Source organism: Eumetopias jubatus, unplaced genomic scaffold (genome assembly GCF_037043125.1).
Source record: "Eumetopias jubatus isolate StellerSeaLion01/CBP00866 unplaced genomic scaffold, mEumJub1_p1.0 scaffold_14, whole genome shotgun sequence".
Taxonomy (NCBI): Eukaryota; Metazoa; Chordata; class Mammalia; order Carnivora; family Otariidae; genus Eumetopias; species Eumetopias jubatus.
The window spans coordinates 29,846,376-29,861,882 of record NW_028274820.1 but is presented as its reverse complement, the minus strand read 5'-3'; the positions used below and the strand labels follow the sequence as shown (position 1 = coordinate 29,861,882).

Below are 15,507 nucleotides of genomic sequence, written 5' to 3'. Positions count from 1 at the left end.
AATGTCTTTATTTTAGTTCATTTAATAATATGAACAAACAATAGAAAAATATGCCCTAAAAATGTGAAAAGGACACAAAAGAAATCTGTTCAAGCATGCCTAGCACTCTCGAGGATCCCTCAGTCATGCTGACTGCTAGAACTCACTGGTTTTCCTTTTGTTTTACAGAAAGAATGTGCTAATTTCATCAAGGTGCTTAAGGCTTATAATCAGACTCACTTGTACGCCTGTGGAACAGGGGCTTTTCATCCAATTTGCACCTACATTGAAATTGGACATCATCCTGAGGTAAAGCTGGCTTTTTAAACAAATGGTATATTTGTGTCCGTGACCCCTTCCTATTCAGATGCTCCATTACTAGTTTCTTCAGCTCATTTAGCTTCTGGTTTGCTATTCAGTGGGATCTACTTCAAATTCAGATGCTGTTATTAATTTTAATCTGTGAATGCACAAAGAATGAGACCATCACTCAGCAATAACTATGGAACAGGAAGAAGGAAGGAAGCAAGCATTTGCTTTCGCCCTGGATTAGAGTCCAGTCCATTTTGCATGTGCAGCAGATGTCAGCAGGCTGAATGTGTACTGTTTTCTCCTTCATTTGTATATTGCCAGTTCTCCCCTCCATTTCCATCCCCAGCCAGAAGCGTCTGCCACCCCAGTTGTTTTCTTCTGCCTAGGGATTAGGGCACAATGATAGGATCTCATGTTTGACCTAAATTATTCACATTTGTGTTTTTGCTTTGTTTCTGTATTCTGAGCTATAATTTTAGCAGCATGGAAAAGAAAAAGAAATGTTTCTTTAATTTGTTGTACATAAAAGATGTTTTAGTGAGGAAATTAAAGTTAGGTAAATTGAAGTAAAACTAGAGATTAGGGAAATATTTAAAGGAAAACTTAAAGAGTATTGAAAGCAGTTCCATACTGCTTTACCAGTATACCAGTAGCATACCAGTAGCCTTCAATTATCAGCTCTTTTGTAATTTCTTGGTACAAAATGCCAAGAGGAACAAAAACATTCATGTGAGAAAATCATTTGTGACAGAATTTTCTTTCAAATTGGAATTCGGAAATACTCAGCAAATAAAGGATTTGTTCCCCAAATATTTCTGAAATCCTAAAGATAAAAGATAATTTACCTGTTAGCCACTTCTTTATAGATTCTCTCCCTAAATTTTCTTAAGGTATCCCAAAGTTACGCAAAAATGTTCTTTCAACCGAAAGGCTTAGAAATCAAAACGGTTTGTGCTTTATCTTCTTTGTATAAGGAGACACCTTAAAGACTATGTGGTTTCTAGACTAAACACAAATATTATTATTTTACTGATGATCCTGGAAAGATTAAAACACTTCCCCAAGGTCTCACCAGTGCAGGCATTTGCTTCTCATCAGCCTCTTTCCCCCAGTGCATCCTTCCTCCTCTCTGATACAAGCATGTATAGTATACTTGCTGAAATACCTAAGAGTCTTAAGTAAAAACTAACTTTAAGGAAAAGCAGTTCTACTTAAATTACTTGTTTCATACTGATGAAATTAGAAATAATTTCCTTCACATGGCCCAGGAGACTTTGTATGCTTAACTTTTTTAACACCTCCTGGATAAATCTCTCCCTCTTTGCTTCCTTCTCAGCTCTTCCTATAGTCAGGCACTCCCAAAATTAGGCCTGGGGTAATGGCCACACTATTCTGTATTCAGGAGAAAGCTCTAGAGAACTTCTTTCACATCATATTGAACTTTTTTCCAGTCTGTCAGGGATCATGCTGTACAGGGCAATGGAATCAGGAGAGCTGAGCTCCTAGCACAGGTTAATAGAAAAGACACGGGCTGTGGAGTCACAGCTGGCTTCTGTGTTCTACAACTTACTAGCTTTGGAGCCCTGGAAAAATTCCTTAATTTCTCTGAGACTCTGTCTCATGATATATAAAACAAAACTGAAAAGAACTTCTTTGATCTTCAGTGTCCATATATTGTAAATGAGAGGTTGACTCCAACTGCCTTCCAACCCTCCTAGTAAGGGCGTGACCCACTGACATTTTTTGTTATAGAAACTCAAGGAGTTCTAATCCCATCATTGTTAAAGGCGTCCTATGTCCCAGAGTGCTGGGCTTTTGTCTGACCTCAGTTGGGACTAGATGCTTGATCTGGAACAAGCTACTATTTTCTTTGTGTCTCTGTTTATATATGGCTTTTGTGAGAGTTTAACATTGTCTAATAGGTAGTAGGTACTGAAAAAACATCAATTACCATTTTTAAAATATAAATCTGCGTCTCAGACTGTTGCTGTCTTTCATGTTAGTAAGTGCCACCTTGTACCTCACTTTATCAGATATTATAAATTACTGCACTGGGCTCTCATTTTTACCAGGTGATTCTTGCAATTATCCTAATTCCCTTCATTTTAAAATTTGAAGCTTAGATGATCTTGATGGCCATTTAAATTAAGATACCATATCTTGTTCTTGTATTTTTATCATTTTCCCCCAAATATTTTTTTAAATCTTTTGGAAGTTGCTATTTAGTAGAGTTCACAGCATATTTCCTTTATAAATCATCAACTGTTCATTGCTCCCTTTATGGGTAGGCAGGGGAAAGGAGAGTATAGGTTCTGGAGCCAGGTCCCAGGAAATGGAGGAGGCCGTTTCTTCCATTGAAATAAATAAATAAAGCTTCCTTTCTAATCTCCTTTGAGATAGGATTACTGGGATGCAAATATTTTCCTGAGATTCTGAAACTCAGAACTTTTGAGAGAGATCCTCCTTCAGAAGCTCAATGATCTTGATTTGCATGGCAGCTATATATTGGGAAATACTGTTCCAGACTCTTTAGGAGGTCAGAGGGAAGATGATTATGCAGTCATCTGTGGGAATATGGGACAGTCTAGACAGTCAATCTAGGAAATTCTGGAAAAGATATTATCAAGATAGCTGTCTAGACAACATAAAATTTAATTTTCAAATGCTTAAGGTGCCTTAAGAGAGAAATTTAAAATCCTACCCTTGGATTTAGACAGTTAATGCTGTTTGTGAAGTTGAGAAGAAGAGAGAAAGTGTGTTTCATGCCCTTAGGAAAAGAATGACAGCAATGGAAAGACTGGAAGAGGAAGATAAAACATAGTGAACAGAACTGAGACTAGGATTGTTGGATTTGCTGTCATGAAGTTTGAAACTTTTACTTACCCGGATGGCTTTTCATATAGAACAGGACATATCTTTGTCCTATATTCTAGTTTATAAGTAGCACGAATACTTCGCTGTTACCTGCCTCACACTACATAAAATAATAGTATCCTTTTTAAACCTGTGTCCTGCCTTTGCATATTATAATTTTATCACACACAAAAAAGACATTTTGCTTTTCACTTTTATCATGGCCTTTGGAGACATTTTTAACATTCAGTTTTCTCTTTGCAGTGTTCTTTAAAATAACTCATTATCTTACGTTGGGTTCCCCAAATTGTTGAAACTCATTGTTAGAAAATGATACTATGGACTTACCATTTCAGATGACTGAATGCCACAGAAGTAAAGACATCACTTTTGAGGCAAATCAAGACTCCTTTTATCATTTAATAGCCACAGATCTTGTAGGAGGAAATTAACAGTTCCTTTAAACAATGATAAACAGTTTGCAAAAAAAAAAAAAAAAGAGAGAGAGAGAAAACCCTTGCTTAGTCTTCCAGTTATGATGATAGACCTTAATTTAGCCTCCTAGCATTTTCATAGCAATATTTATACTTCTGAATACTGTATTCCAAAATCTACTCTTGCCATATAGTAAATGTCTTCTGACCACACACAGTATGTCATTGATTACTGTATTAAACAGATTTTCTGTTTCCTGTAGTACAATTGGGAATTGGTAGGCCTATTAATTAACTCCAGTTCTATAAGATGTGTGTCAATCAATTCTTGGGTATCTGCCAATGGTACTTGACACTGCAGATAACTGCCAGTGAGGTCACATACTTTATACACATGTGTGTGTTTATCATAAAAATGCACGCAGAGTTCACGGAAGGAATGATTCAGAGCTCAAGTACAGATGAGTTTTGAGTTTAAGCTCTCAGCATCCATGTCATTCAAATGAAAAGTGTAAGTCATCCTTACGAGACAGAATATTCCCAAATGGCTTATAGTATATGGTATTTCCCCTTCAAATTTACATCTGTTAATAAAAAAAAAGTGTATGAATTTAGGAGGAGTATAGGTTTTCAAAAAAGTCTCTGGATGTTTTCTCAAATTCCAAATGGGCCTTTTCTATATACTGGGCAGGAAATCTAAAGAAAGATGGACCCAGATGAGAGCTGGAAAATTATTAACTCTGTAAATACTCTCATAATGTCATGATCTCAATTTATGATAGAACCAAAGGGACGTTAAGAAATTCAGTGACGCTTAATGGCTATCTCCAAGGTCATTTCTACAATGACAACCAGTATATCTAGATATAAAATAAAATGTTTTGTCTGGTTCTCCCCTTCCACCAAGAATAAGGCTTTGCTTTTATGCAAAATTTTGAATCAAATGCTCTTAGTTATAATCTCCAAGGCCAAAATGGTATTTAAGTGGTAGTTAGTGCTCTGTTGACTAATTTATACATCTAATCTAACCTTCTCTGATTGAGTTATCTCTCTCAATGCAGTATGCTATTTACCCCAACAGAGCCCAAGTTTATTTCTAAGAGGAAATACTAAAGTTGAGAAATTTAGATATCTTGGTAAAACAATGAGGAGTTACTTTGGGCAGGTTACATCTTTCCATCTTTCTTAGGTCATACATTGGAGTCTGAATTTACTTTGTAGTTGGCTAACCTAGGTGGGAAAAGTCAGGATTCCTTGGAAATTTCTTCTTGGATACTCAATATTTCCCCCAGAGGCAGCGTGTTCCTCATTTGCACTCCTGACTGAGAAAAATATGGTTAGAACAGGTCCACATTGGTTTCTAGGTTTCTCTTTCCTAATCTTTCAATGCTTGGATAACACTGGAAGGTAGACCTGTACAAGTTACCATTCTGAATAAACAGTACCACCATTTATATTGCAAATTAAATTTTAAAACACTCTGATGTTTGTACTTGAGGAAAAGCATCATAGTTCATAGATTCGGAGTGAACTTAACAGCTTAGCAGTATATTTTTCATGAACTGTTAACATTCTGAACTCTAAATATTAGCGATAAGACAGTTTTTCAAAAGTAATAGAACTAGTAGCTAAGTGAGGTAGTAGGCAGAGCTAAGTTATGATTAGAAACAAGACTAGAAAAGAAAAAAAAGTTCACAAATGGTACAAAAAAAGAAAGAGTGAGAGAGTGCCAGAAATTCCCCCTACCCTATTTAAGATGTTTCTAATCACCATTTTATTTTTTGATTTGTTTGCTCTAAATATTTGATATGAAAATACCTTAGTTATGATATTAATATTATTTTACCCTCTACCATTTATTTGGTTCAGTTGTAAAAAGTTTTTTTTTTCCCCCTCACAGTATTTCACTACATTTTAGTCCTAAGAACAATGCCAGATAAAAATGGAAATGTTAGCATTCAATTCTTAACTTGTATGGGGTATTTAGTTTCATGTTTTATCAGATCTGGTTCACCTATTGCCAGAAAAATAATTTGGACAAAATTAAACAGTTTTCTAAAGGCCACCCATATTGATGCAATGACATCATTATCAGTTACTTATTAAAAGTTTTTATTATGTATAGTACTCAGTTTTTGAATGGCATCTTCGTTCACAATCGGTATAGATACAAGGACTGACTCATATACAGCATATTAATCAAAATATTTTTCTTCTCATGAACTCTCAATAGGTAGTTTGGATCAAAGACCTTACATTTACTGGATCTAGCCTATCACTGGAGGTGTATACTACCCGTTACTCTTTCTCCGTTTTATGCCTTTTTTTATTGATTCCTCTGCACTCATTCTTCATATAATCTATTTCAAGAGGAAATTTCTATCCATAAAAACTTTAATTTGTTTGTTACCAATATTACATTTTACAGGAAGCACACAGAGGAGGAGTAGTAGTTAGTAGTAGTACTAAATCCCATTGTCTGCTCACCTCCTTGGTCCATTTTTATCTTCTGCTCCATTCTCCTTCCTCCACTATGACCCTTTCTTTGCCCTTGAATTCTGGTTGTGTGTTTTTCTCCCTTTATCTCTTTGTCTCCTTGCATAAATTATTTTCTTTGGGACCAAACTTTAAGACAGTGGAAATAACAGGTTGGATATATAGGGGAGAAAGGTGTTAGTTTGATGTATTTGAAACTTAAGAAAAATAGCAGCATCGACTTAGGTGAATTTCCACAGATCAGAATATATTTGCCTTCTCTTGCATTGTGTTTCAAATGGGCATCAACAAGTTATCTTGTGGATTTGTTGCAGATGGTTCACTCTGATGATAATCTGAAAAAATAATATAAGTACATTCTAAATTATTTGGATAACTACCTCACAATCATGTAAAACGTTAAGATGTTAGTTTCTTTGTTTGCTGGAGGATCATGATCACGTGAGTTCCAAGAACATTCCTTTAATTTTCTTGGGCTAATGAGAAGGAAACAAAGGTTGACTTGATATGCAAATGATGTATTCCTGCCAAGAATAGGCCAAAGTAAGGGCAGAGTGGGCTGTGTGAAGGAAGTTTTTGCTGTGGTTGAAATAGAGAAAAGTGGTTAGAAAATTAAATCATTCCAGAGCACAGAGGAGGGTTGAACTACTAGGCCCAAAGACTGTAGCTTCTGGACACTAGAACTATGTTCATATTGCAAGAAGGTATTTACTTTTTAGAATACACAACATCACTATCACATTGCATTACTATTGCTAATTTTAATTGTATTTGTTTTCTAGTTTTGTTGGTATTTAATTTTAATCATGAAGAACATAAATTCTACAAATTTACTTACTGTTAGAAAATACATGATGGAAGGTAACTGACAGCATACTATGAAGATACCTTGTGGTAGGTTTTAAGCAGATAGCGTTCCCTGTTCCCAGTGTTCACATCTGAGGACACTCTACTTGCCCTAGTGTAATGTCCCCTGGTCTAGGGCTCCTCATGGTTCTCAGCTGCTCTAGACGTAACATATGTGGTCAATTTGGACAGGATGAGAGCTAGGGAAGTAGAAGAGTAACAAAGGCTGGTGATGAGACTCAGCGTGAGGTGATGAGAATAGCACTGAGGTGAAAAGGAAAGATATAATGAGAAAACCAGAACTTCTGGAATACAAGTTTTATTGATTAAATAGATTTGAGGGTATACTAGGAAATAATGGGGGCTTAACATTTATATCTTGGGTTCTTTAGAATTGTAGCTGCAGTTCTGCTCACTTGCTATAATCAATGCCCAAGTGATCTTGGGAGCAATTTGTATTCAGATGACTGATTCAATAGAGATAAAACTGACCTTAATAAAAATATAGGAAACATTTTTCCTAAGCAAAATCCTACTAGTAATGGTGAGGAATGTAAGTACAAATGTCTACCCCCAAAGAGCTAATATATATGTAAATATCTAACTTCAACATAGGTGAAAACATCAGTAATAATAACAGTTATATGGCCAACAGCAGTTATTGAGCAATAAAAATATGGCCTGGGATGGCTGCTTTGAATGTGTTCCTGAATCATTCAGTCTTCACAAAATCTGATAAGCTAGGTACTCTTAGATTCTCATTGTACTGTTGAGAAAGTTAAGGTTTTCATGGGTATTTTGGAATGTACCTGAGGCAAGCATCCTATTCAGTGGTTTGTGTCTAAATCCACAACCTTCTCTTCTAAAAGGAAGTTCCAAAAACATGCAGTGGGAGAGAAGGGATAAAGTCATTAATTCTAATGTAAGGGATTAAATGCGGGACTTTTGTGTTGTATTTACTATATTTCAAAAATAACGTGTGCCTTGTTTCAGTAAGGTGCTGACTGTAAATAAGGGGACTTCATGAAGTTAACATAGGTGTTCACATTTTAGCTGGATTTAGAAAAATGGGTGAAGTATTGATGGATGTGGAAGACAGTAAAGACTAGAAGGACAGAAGAAAAGGACAAGATAATAAATGGGGAAATGGCAAATATCCCAATATGCAGAGTATAGTGATTTCAGAAAAGGAGGCTGGAAAATTAGGATCAACCTGAGTTTGTGGAAGTTGGTCAAGAGCAATATAAATTTTAAGAAAAGACTATTATTATTGCCATGATTGGTTTTGGAACGTATTTTTGTGTAAACATATTTTTGGTGTAAAGGTAAATGGGTGGGGGTACAGGGTGGTGAATGGACATCTAGATGTGTCCATTTTGAGACTGTGGCAAACCCTGAGTAGTGTGACATGATGAGAGCCTGAAACAATACTGACTGAAAGATACTGAATGATATTTAAAATTCTCATTGGAAAACAAAAATAAAAATAATATCCAAAGCTCATAAGCCACTAGGTGAAATACAGTTGAGAGGAGGACAATGTTTAAATGCTCTAATGAAAAAATGGTTTCCCAGTTCTTAGGTAGGTATGTTTTGTAGCACATTGTGGTTCATGCACACTCAATTTTCACTTCTAAGTCTACAAATAAGCTAAATTTATGTTGTGCATAAGTTTAAAACTGCCAACTCTCATATGCAAACTTATGTGAATTTCTCACCCGTAGTGTATCACAAAGGCATGATTTCTCCAAGCTTGTAAATCCAGAGAATGCTATTTTGTGTAATGCATATGTGAAAGCAATTCAAACACACTTTGTTTAAAAAATAAAAATAAAAGACAATAAAAAACAGCTAACAGAAGGAAATAAGATATAATATATAGTACTTAGAAACAGTGATTTTAATGAAAAATCCAGGCTTTATTTTTAATTCCATTATTACATTGTAGTTTATACCCTTTCTGTGAAATTTTTATGAAAATTATATACCTGATTTATCCTTTGTTATTCTGTTCATTTTCTTTCCTGCTATAACTACTCCCCATGATTTCTTCATTATGTTTATTACTATTAATGGCTGTCATTATTGGATTGCTTGATGGCTTTATCAATATTATGGTATTTGATTTTCACAGCTCTGTGATGGAAGTGTTATCTCCATTTTTCAATTTAGAAAACCAAGTTTCAGGGTCGTTCAACAGCATACCTATATCATCACACAACTAGTAAATCTGTTGTCACAACCATCATAACATGTGGCTTTTCTGGTGACATAAATCTTATGTACCGCTTATATCTTATTGGAATGATGCTATGCCTTTTTTGTTTGTTTTAGTTCTTTTATTGTCATAAGAATACTTAACACAAGATCTAGTCTCCTGGTACCTTTGTAAATACATGATTCAGTTATTGTTAACGGTAGGCACAATGTTGTAGAGATCATCTCTGAAATTTAGTCATCTCGCATAACTGAAAGTTACTACTCATTGAGCAGCAACTCCCCATTTCCCCTCCTCACAGCCCCTGGCAACCACCGTTCTACTCTGTTTCTGTGACTTTGACTATTTTAGATTCCTCATTTAAGTGGAATCCTAGAGCATTTGTCATTCTGTGATGGCTTATTTTACTTAGCATAATATCCTTCAGATTAATTCCAGCATTATTCACAGTAGCTAAGATATAGAAACAACGTAAATATCCATCAGCAGATGAAAGGATAAAGAAAAGGTGGTCTATACATACAACAGAATATTATTAAGCCTTAAAAAAAGAAAGAATGTCAGCTGTATTCAACAATCTGTACTATGTGTTCATTAATACTCCAGGTTAAACACTCTCAAAATATTGAATTTCAAGTAAAATGAATTACAACTTGCATTATTAGGAATGTTCTTGAAAGAAGCATTAAGTTCTTTGTATTAAAAATATGACAATGCCTGTCAAGTTGGTAAAATTTGATGGCAGTGGCAAATACGTGGAGTCCTTTAAAGGATATGGTAGTACTATAATCAGGGAGTCATGTTTCAGTGAAAGAAGTACTAGATAGCTCACAGAGACACTTTCTGTTTCTACTAATTCTCTATAACCTAGATATTGAGCAAAGATAAGCAAAACATACCTACTTGTGCTTCCACTCAGACACACAGGGGAGTGGTAATATGTTTTATAATCCAGGAGAGTTGTAATTCTTTTTTACCCAAAAGGGAAACTCAGAATCTGTAGCATTAATGGCAATATATTTTAAGTAGGGTGCTTAAAATACAAAAAAATAAAAATGAGTTTTTCATCTCTCATTTAAAGATAGCAGTGAGACATGTCCTTTTACTTTTTCTTAATATTTTGATTATGTACTATTTCAAGAACATTGAAAAGTCTGGATGCTGATATATTTAGAATTCTAGATTCTCTAATAAACAGAAAATATGTAATTTTATGTGGCATACAAATTATCAAATAACAGAAGACTGTCAGTCATTATTCCATGTTTCTTGATATAAATGGGCCTTATCAAGCTATTTCTGCCTATGAGGATATTGAAATATTAATGTATTTTTAAAAAGCTACATTTGTTACTCAAATTTAATTTTGTATTTAAGAGTATTTAGAAATTCCAGCTGGAACAAATGCATTTAGAGAAATGTATATTTATAAGAAGGGACATTCTTTAATCATTGCCTAAAAAATGGAAAGGCCTTAAAATTGTATTTAACACAATTATTGGTATCTTTGCATACTTTGCTATTATACATTGGTAATTTAAATCTATTCCTGTATAAGGGATAGAAACTGGTATCAGTGCCTCATTGCAGCTTTGAGATTTATACATTTACATGCAGGAAATATATTGTTTCAAATTGTCAGGCATCAAACTGTATAGAATGACTACTTTCCATTTTTATTTTATTTTTATTTTCCAATCTGACATTTTAATTCAATTTTGCATCTTTGGTCACTGAAAGCAATCTCAGGAATTGCTGATGGTTAAAAAGAGAGTCTAATGGGATCTAAAATCAATTCACAGGTCTGTCACTGGTTCATTGTGTGACTTTTGCTGCCACTAAAGTGACAGTAAATTGGTGTCGTCCAAATTTTCACACCTCAAGATTTCTCTTGTGATAAAAAAATACTTACCTAATATGCATTATGCATATTCACTTAAGAAAATTGGTTAGTGATCAAGTACAGAGCTAGCTTCTATTTCAGCAAGTTACCTCACTTGAGATGATCACGAAGCTTTCTACAGAGGCTAAATGTCTGAATCTCTCTAATGTTGCAAATGGGGTTTTGTATACATGCCAGGGTTCAAGCTCCTTTTAAGTGCTTTCATCCTGGCAAACTTTTCTTCTTTTGATTTACATTTTGTTGGCATTTAATAGCTGTCTTACCTCATATTTAAATTACTTAACCTGGAAAGGATGGATGTTTAGTGCCCCACATTTACTTGCCCTTTGCTGGCCTAAATCTTGGAGGCAAATAAGATTTGCAGGAATGAATACCTTTTCCTTGTCTTATGTCATGCTAGATAGCAATTCTAGGTAATGCCTTGACACTACATCAAAGTTTTGCTAATAACAATATGGAATTTTTAAAAAATTCTGCCTAAAATTGCACAGTCTCTTAGACATATGTAAAAATCTCTTTTTTTCCTAGAATAAGATGTAATAACTTATCTGACAGATGACTGGGAAAGATTATGTAAATGACAAGCAAAATATAACCATTTTTACAGCACAAATGTCCAGACAACTAGAAGTGTACTGACATACCCTTGTTTAGAAAGTGTGTCAGGGGCAATCAGTAGTTTCCAAAGTTTTGATTAAAATGAACTTTGGGATAAAATGAAAAAGCCAAATGAAATGATGTGTTTGCTGTATGAATGACAAAAAATTGAATCACATTTACTTTTCCACCTTGCACTTATCAAAGTCTGAAACTTTACTAATCTCCTAAGACAGAAATGAAAAGTATTTTTCAGCTATGCTGCTAAGAAAAATATTTTGATCTGGAAGATTTTAGTACAAAAAATTAAGTTGGAAAACTTGATGTCTACATAACCGCTTCAGGCCAGTAATGTACTGAACACAAAACTCAGCAATATCTGATATCTCACTTAAAAAAAACTTATGACGAAAAAAACTTATGTCCAGAATTAAACTGTGACCACAATTTCCATAAAATTCTTGCTCAGAGTACATGTTTATAAAATATTATAGCTTACCGTTGCCATCTACCTCTTCTAATTTCTGTCCTTCATTTTATAATAGAGGAAATTCGGACTCAGATTGCTTAAGTAGTATTCTAAAAGCCTATGGCCACTTCGTGGTAAAAGCTGACCTGAAACTCAGTTCTCCTGACAGCTAATTCAGAGTCCTTTCCATTTTACTACATTGCCTTCACTCTCACTGTCGAGCATGTAAAAAAACATGAAAGACAGAATTTTCCATGTATGTCAAGCTATTTGTGAGGGTTTTTTTCCCCCTAAAATTCAAAATAATGGGAATAAGTAACCTTAGATAATTATTTTTTAAAAAACATAGTTATCTTTTACTTTCTTTACGAGTTTGTGGCCTGATTATAAACAATATATAATTTCAGAGAAAAATCACATGCTTTTTTTTACAAAGTAATATTTACTTATTAAAAATGAGTCAGTTGCCTCTTCAAAATAGGTAAAATTTGAATGTTGTTTTAGTACTTTATACTATTTCCCTTTATTCTCAAAAAGTAGCTGAATTTAAGATGATTTCTATTAGTTGAAGCAGTCAACACATACCAAATATTATCAAAGAAAATAATTGAAAACATTAGGAAAGCAACTGGAACACAAGCATCATGCAAAATTTCACCCACACACCTCTGCATACAATGGACAAGAATGACTAAACGCTTTGATCTTTCCTGGATAACATGAAAGGGTAAAAGGGAAAAAAAGCAACATCTGTTAGAAAAAAAAATTTTAATGAACAGGGTGGAGACTAGTTGAGTGTTGACATAAAACATGAGAGAAGAAAAAGATAAAATGCAGAAACAAAGTTATTTATAGTCACAGACCTCGAAAGGTCTAAAGAGATAAAGTCGGATTTAGAAAAAAGATAACTAAAATAAATGCAGTTTGATTTGTATGTAAAGTATGTATAATTCCTATAGTGAGTTCTCTACAATTGTTGTCAATAGGAAATATATATGTAATGTTGTGTATCTCTATATATGACTTTTATATAAAACTATGCATAATATATATTATATGTATGTGTGTATTTCTATCCATAGGGATAGAAATACCTTAGACAAAATTGTGAGGGTGTAATATAAGGAATATAAGTCAATTTAGATTGCCTGAACATATATTTATAAATAGAGGCTTTAGTTTATTTTCTATTTAACATAAGGAAATAACTGCCTGGTATGGGAAAAATGATTATTTTGAAACAGATCTGTTCTATATACAGGTGGCATTTGCCTGGGCATTGTCCATCATTCAATGATTATCGCAAATATCGAAAGCAAAGACGTTTTATCAATACTTTATAAATTTGTGGGATTTTCAGGTTTATGAGTTTTTGTATCCCAAAGGGTGTTGTTGTTACTGGTGGTTTTTCTTTTTAGAATTGGCATCATATTATGCTGTTATAAGTATAGATTCCACTACCATGTAACTTGGTATTTTTAAGGATTCTGGATGATACAACAGCTGTTACCAACCTTGTATCCGGTGGGTGACATGAACGTCTATGACATCCTCTCATATATGCATAAGAATATTCTGGAATACAAGTGGGTAAAATAATGATATTAGAGCCTTAACCTTAGTTGGACATTAATTCTTAAAAAATAGTAACAATAACTACTGAAAGTGAATCATGGGCGAAAATGGCAAGAAATCATAATCTTAGATGTAATGAGAAAGGAAATGAAAAAAGATTTTTTTTTTGACGATTTTATTTATTTATTTGACAGAGAGAGAGAGCACAAGTAGGCAGAGCTGTAGTCACAGGGAGAGGGAGACGCAAGCTCCCCGCTGAGCAGGGAATCCAATGCGGGCTTTCCATCCCAGGACCCTGGGATCATGACCTGAGCTGAAGGCAGACGCTTAGCTGACTGAGCCACCCGGGCATCCCAGAAAAGATCTTTGCCTTTTACAGGTCATGCCTGTATATAATAGACTGAGCTGACTTTTCTGCTCGACACCAGATAAGAGATGTAAAGGTCACCATGACATATGGTTTCCTTTGATGAAATAACACTCTTACTTCACTTCTTCCTCTCTTCCTCTGCTTGGCCTGTCCAATCAGGTTTCCACACTGAAGCCAGAGCAGGCTTCTTAGAGAGCAAGTGGTAGCTTTCTAAGACATTTTCTTGCTTTCTTTTAATCCTAGCAGTTAGGGAAATCTGCTTTTTGGTCTTGGTCCTTCCAACCTCTGCTTGTTTGGGCCACTGTCCCCTTAACTCCTCCTGACACTCTGGAGTTTCTGGTTTTCTTTCAGTTCTTTTACATTCCCAGTCTCTCTTCTTCTAGTTCTTTGTGCTTATTGTTTCTATTTCCTGGATGGATCTTTCCCCTGATACTTACTTTAATAAATCCATCTGATCTTTCTGATCTCAACTCAAGCATTACTTCCTAGGTTACCTCCCTTCTCTTGTATTATAGATAATACTATATATACTCTCACAGCAGCACAAGTGAGGAGGCAGACAGGTAAATAGATACATATATTATGATACATCTGTAATAGGGATTAGAGAATTTGTCTGAAATAGGATATATATTTGCAGGTAGGATTCACATCATAAACTCCAAACTGTGATGGATCATTTCTTTATCTCTTAAGAGTTAATTATTCTTGTATTTTTCCTGGGCAAAAAGCCACAGGGTATAAATTAGAATGAGAAATAAAAATCCTCAGCTAGTAAGAACCCTTGAATAACACCAGATAGTCTCTTTAAAAAAAAAATTGTGGGTACTCCATATTTCAGTATGGGTCATTTTATACATTTGACATATATCACCACCTTTATGTTAGGAATAATCCATACTCATTAACATTAAACTATGCTGAAATTAACACTTGATTTTTTTTGGATGGTATAGTTGTTTAATTCCTTATATGCATAAGCCCTTAGTAGAGGACAGTTTTAATTAAAATTTTCACAATAACAGGGGCACCTGGGTGGCGCAGTTAGTTAAGCGTCCGACTCTTGGTTTCAGCTCACGTCATGATCTCAGGGTCCTGAGATTGAGCTCCATGTCGGGCTTTCTGCTCAGCAGGGATTCTGCTGGAGATCCTCTCTTTCCCACTGTCCCTCTCTCAAATAAATAAATAAATCTTTAAAAATTTTTTCACAATAACATTTACACAGATCTGCAATTGAAAGTTATGCAGCTGATAGAGCCTTTATGTAGCAATTCAGGAAAGAAGTAGTTGGAGGATATACATGGCCAAACTTAAAGGAAGGATGAAAAGAAGGAAGGAGGGGAGTCAAAAAGGGAAGGTAGGAGGGAGGAAGGGAAGGAAGGTTGAAGAAATACACGTCAGAATACACTTTGATAAAACAGGTAGGGCTAATGATGAATGTACTGCCCAATAACG

The 15,507-nt window shown here is 34.7% G+C and overlaps 1 protein-coding gene across 1 annotated transcript in view; it reads left to right on the top strand.

Annotated features, from left to right (window-relative positions):
* The window catches only part of SEMA3A (semaphorin 3A), a 205,294-nt gene that overhangs the window by 75,894 nt on the left and 113,893 nt on the right, over window positions 1-15,507 (top strand). Inside the window, exon 4 of the mRNA XM_028119393.2 lies at window positions 169-288. Coding sequence (XP_027975194.1) covers window positions 169-288 — 120 coding nt within the window. The remainder of the gene's footprint in view (window positions 1-168; window positions 289-15,507) is intronic.